Source organism: Etheostoma spectabile, chromosome 7 (genome assembly GCF_008692095.1).
Source record: "Etheostoma spectabile isolate EspeVRDwgs_2016 chromosome 7, UIUC_Espe_1.0, whole genome shotgun sequence".
In the NCBI taxonomy this organism is placed as follows: Eukaryota; Metazoa; Chordata; class Actinopteri; order Perciformes; family Percidae; genus Etheostoma; species Etheostoma spectabile.
In genome coordinates, this window is record NC_045739.1 from 17,591,430 (window position 1) to 17,595,930 (window position 4,501).

A 4,501-nucleotide genomic window follows, 5' to 3' on the forward strand; every position below is an offset into this window, starting at 1 on the left:
CCTGGGGTGCCCAAACTTTCGAGCCCCACTGTATGTGCAAACTGAGCATCAGATTGATTTTTTACCTCAGCTCATTCTTCGGCCTATGTATTCCAGTCTCAGAAGATTCATCATACTTCAGCATTACAGTTAAAGCTTCTAATCTTTTGTTGAATGCAGCATATTTCCTCCCGCAGATGCATATACATTGTTTGCTGCTTTAAATACAAAGTGTTTCCTTTGAGCCTTGTTTTATGTTATTTCTGTACACATATGTTTAAGGCCATGAAAAGAAAAAATCAAACAGTAGTTTTACATTGTGGAACTCATCAGACATATGTCATATCAACATTTGATCAAATATTTTATTCTGAGCAACTTGTCTCAACTGTGTAATATCCAGATGAATAACCATAGTAACAGCGTTCTATTTTCCTTATGGGGTAAATAAAAGTTGCATTTAGACTGGAAAAATAAATGCAGATTTTCTTATTCATTGTGATTTGTGTTTCAGCTTTGAGCCTCCTGGTTCTTTATCTACTGGGATGTCCTGTGACATGCAGGCTGTTTTTCAACCTATGGTTAGTAGCATCCCCCCTCCTTTTACACATCCACAGCGCATGTGACTGCAGTCTCAGATCTGCATTCAAAATGGGGTCTTTACCCCTTTTGAGTGTGCAAAATGTATCAAAAAAATTATTTTATCAATTTGGAATGAAGCATGGTACAGACTTTTAGTTTTAGTACATACAGGCATGTCTGTGCAACTGTTAACATCCCAAACTATTTATAATACTGGATATTATTCCACACTATTATGCTTTATTTGATTTACAGTTCATATAGCTTTGCGATGCACCGTTGAATGTACTCCATTTTAAATATTCAGTCAGTGGCACATTTGAAATTATGCCTCTGAGGTTAAGGTGCTGGCTTTCAGCTCTAATTTGAGGGTTTTTTACATCTGCATCAGATCAGAATTGCACAATCGAAACTGCTAAATTCTGTGCCTTTGTATATCATATCATCTTTAACTAATCTGCCTATTGACATTATGAGCGGTGCAAATAACAAGCGGTACAGAGGCCTGAGACATTCCCTGCAGCACCCCAGGGGCCGGTTAACAAATAATATAAAAGATGATAGTCAAATGCAAAAAATGACACACATGTGCTTTGAAAAACTAAAAGAATGAACAGTAATACAGGAACTATATATTTGTGAAGAAAGATTTCTACTCTTTCTTATAAGCCAAGTCATAATTTATTCTCTCGCTCGACATTCCACCCGTTTGTTTTAGAATCAAATTTTGGCAGTTTAATCAAATTTCAAAGTTTTATTCTGAATACAATGTTGGTAGCCAACACTGTTCATTGAAACATTTTGCCATTACCTGATCCCTTTAGATAAACGAAGACCTGGAAGGAGAGGTCCACTTTGCATCAGCGGTGGGTCCCTTCTCTGTGCCCGTCAGATGCACCAAAAAGAGATGTGATGTGAGTCGTATGCTGTATTCAAACTAGAGAAAATTGGTGTACATTCCAAATGACCACCAGTGTCATTATCATGCCTTGCTATTTTTATCTTGTTCTATCTGTCTCGTTTCTTGCTAGACATGTTGTTTGGTAGCGTACAACAATATATACTAAATGGATTTTGTTGGCCCATATAGTTGTAGTTTAGTTTAGGAATAATAGAAACAATAATTATCAAATAAATATGTAATCACCCCACCACGGAAGAACAACTGACTGGCTATCTATCTCAATACAACAGTCTAATTATACTCTGCATCTTATTTAATCAATTGATGTTTGTTATCTGCTGATGCTAATTACTGTACTGTATGTGCATGTATCCTCTCTGTCTCTCTAGCTGGAAGTCGACAGCCAGTTTATTGACTTTGGTTCGCACGTGGTGGGCCAGACTATTTCATGGACTATCACCTTGACCAACAAGGGTGCACTGGCCACACTCTTCAGCCTGGACACATGTCTCAGTCCAGAAACTAGCCATGTCCAGATGGCATCCCATGTCTCTGCCATCACCTGCCAGGTCAGGCTGTTGATCTTGACCTCAAGAGTTTCTTTCCCAAAATGTTTAATTGATGGCCTGATGGAGCAAATTTACAGCTATAAATTATAAATTTGTGAATTTAAAATTAGATGATATACAGCATACATGTTAAATGTGTATTCAATTCACATTATCAGGTCTAAAGACAATCCTAAGTATAAACTGTCATGTATAAAATCTAATGTGTGTGTTGTTGGTTGACAGGAGACAAGCAGTCAAAGCAGAACATCTGTTGACCAGAGCAGCTCTGTATCCCTGGGCACCGGAGAACTCCAACCAAAGCAAGAGAGTCAGGAGATCTCTGAGGCGCAGCAAGAGCACTCAGGTAAACCTGTTGTACATGAGCACAACATTATTAACAAGTATTATTAAACCAGAATCAGAGTTCTACATGGTCTTAAATCTGGTCTCAATCTTTTATATCCACGACGTTCCACTTCCGGGATTGCTCAGATTTCACTATTTTCGGTGATGATAATTGGGGTTTTGTTTATCAATGAAGCCTCAGCCTTTGAATAAAAACAGAAAATGCCATTATATCTGCATTGAAAATAAAATACAAATAATGAAATATCACCGGCCACAGAAACCCCAAATTACACAAACCTGTAATTATTAAACAGTACAGAAAGTAACTCTTTCAAAGATAAAGATTAGATATTCTGTAGGCCTATACCAAAACTACACTGAGAGTGTTAGTTACTCTATATTATAACTTATAACAATTCAAATATATTGTAAGTAAATGAAATGTTGGGGAAGTAAAAGTTTCTTGAGAAGGGCACTATTCTCAGCAAGCGACATGACGATGTATTTCTCTGTGGCCATTAATATGAATGTTTCCAGGTGTTCCTAAAATTTCTGCTCCTTAAGCGATTTTTACTTCTAAATGACTTGGCCCAACAACCAGGTCTTTGCCAGTTCCACAATAGTAAACGCATATATGAAAGACAAGGAAAAACTGCACCCTGATGAAAAATGTGAAGAAAGTGCAAGCTATGATTTTTTGGTTAAACTTGGTGAAATCTGGTGAGTTATTTAGCCCCCTTCCCTATTTGTTAGCACGTTTAGAGTAGAGCCAGTGCATGTCTAATGTTTTCCCGTTTGATTCAGTACCATAGTCTTCATCCTAGCAGACAAAGTGAGCTCACTACAACCTCTCATAAACAGTGAAGTAAAATCGCTACCGCTATCATCTACCCGTAAGTCATTTCTAACGTGTTTAATGTTTCCGATTAACAGATAAACAGAAATTATTAGTTTGACAGCACTATATGGCACGATCATTTTCATAATCTTTATGTAAGAATTTGCACAAAGCACTGTTGTGCCTAAGTACAGCCTCACAGAGGCTAACAGGGCTTTAAATTTCTAGTCTTATTTTATATCAGAGTATTGAAAAAAATCAATGGTGACTAAAAGCGTCCAGTAGGATGTAGTGACCTATTCAATATTTAACCAGCACCCACAATCCTTAGTCTACTGTTTTTAGTTGCTTAAGCAGTGCCATAATCATGCCTTAGTCACAAGATGTTGTAGAGAAAGATACACTAACAGTGAATACAGTATTTTTATGAATATTGTCAGTTAAAAACTTAAGGCTGTCATGTTGAGGAAAATATAATCTGAGCAGTATTTTGTTACCTACTAAACATATTAGCCAGTGCAATTGTATATGAACATCATTTGTGGAAGACAGTGTTTTCTAAAACAGCTTCTTAAATACTGGAAGTGAGGGCTGACAAAATCTTCTCATTGTGGATTTTATCTCATCATTCTATTCATTAGGACATATGGTCCTGGTAAGAACAAAAGATATGAGCGCGCACCCAGAAAGCGGAGGGATCACCTTGTTTTCACAGCTGATGATAAGGAGACATTTTTTCCTTAACGTTCCCTCAGATCAGAAGTCTTCATCGCTGCACTCAGCACTTTCCTCCACTGATGCTCTGATAAACTGTTCAGTCTTTCGCCTCTGCAAAATACTTTTTGGAAAATACTGTCTACGTTTTTTTTTACCGTTGTTGGGAAAAGCTGTTTGATCTAGGCTGCTGGCAGTAGTTGATATTTGTGCCTTTTATTCACTTTTTATATCACCCATATCTCTTGAACTAATGGCCAGATTGCAGATAAGCATCACATTTTTTTTCTAGGCCAAACTGTCAGGATTCTGATGATCTACTGTATCTGCTCATCCATTGCTTATTTTATACACTATTTGAAGGTGTGCATTCATACTGCACATTGGAAGATAGCTGCTGATTTTGGTGACCCTCAAGCGCTTTCCCTTAGTTCCCCTATGAGGCCAAATTTTATAAAACTGTTCTTTCATCTACCAAGTTTACAGTGTTTTCTTTGTGTTATATTTGATGGGTTGGCAGCTCCTCAAGGCGGGTTGACCTGAGTTCAGTTTTTTCTGTGTGTGTGTGTGTGTGTGTGTGTGTGT

At 37.5% G+C, this 4,501-nt stretch overlaps 1 protein-coding gene and 1 long non-coding RNA gene across 7 annotated transcripts in view; one reads left to right on the plus strand and one right to left on the minus strand.

Annotated features, from left to right (window-relative positions):
- Nucleotides 1-3,069, minus strand: part of LOC116692809 (uncharacterized) — a 20,974-nt gene extending 17,905 nt beyond the window's left edge. The window contains exon 1 of the long non-coding RNA XR_004332790.1: nucleotides 2,960-3,069. This is a non-coding gene — a long non-coding RNA (uncharacterized LOC116692809). The remainder of the gene's footprint in view (nucleotides 1-2,959) is intronic.
- Nucleotides 1-4,501, plus strand: part of cfap74 (cilia and flagella associated protein 74) — a 60,843-nt gene that overhangs the window by 21,875 nt on the left and 34,467 nt on the right. For all 6 annotated transcript variants that reach the window (XR_004332789.1, XM_032521342.1, XM_032521345.1 and 3 more), the window contains exons 15-18: nucleotides 494-560; nucleotides 1,386-1,475; nucleotides 1,855-2,034; nucleotides 2,260-2,380. Coding sequence is in view for 5 of the 6 variants with exons in the window: in XM_032521342.1 (XP_032377233.1) it covers nucleotides 494-560; nucleotides 1,386-1,475; nucleotides 1,855-2,034; nucleotides 2,260-2,380 (458 nt within the window). In the remaining variant the exon portion in view is untranslated. The remainder of the gene's footprint in view (nucleotides 1-493; nucleotides 561-1,385; nucleotides 1,476-1,854; nucleotides 2,035-2,259; nucleotides 2,381-4,501) is intronic.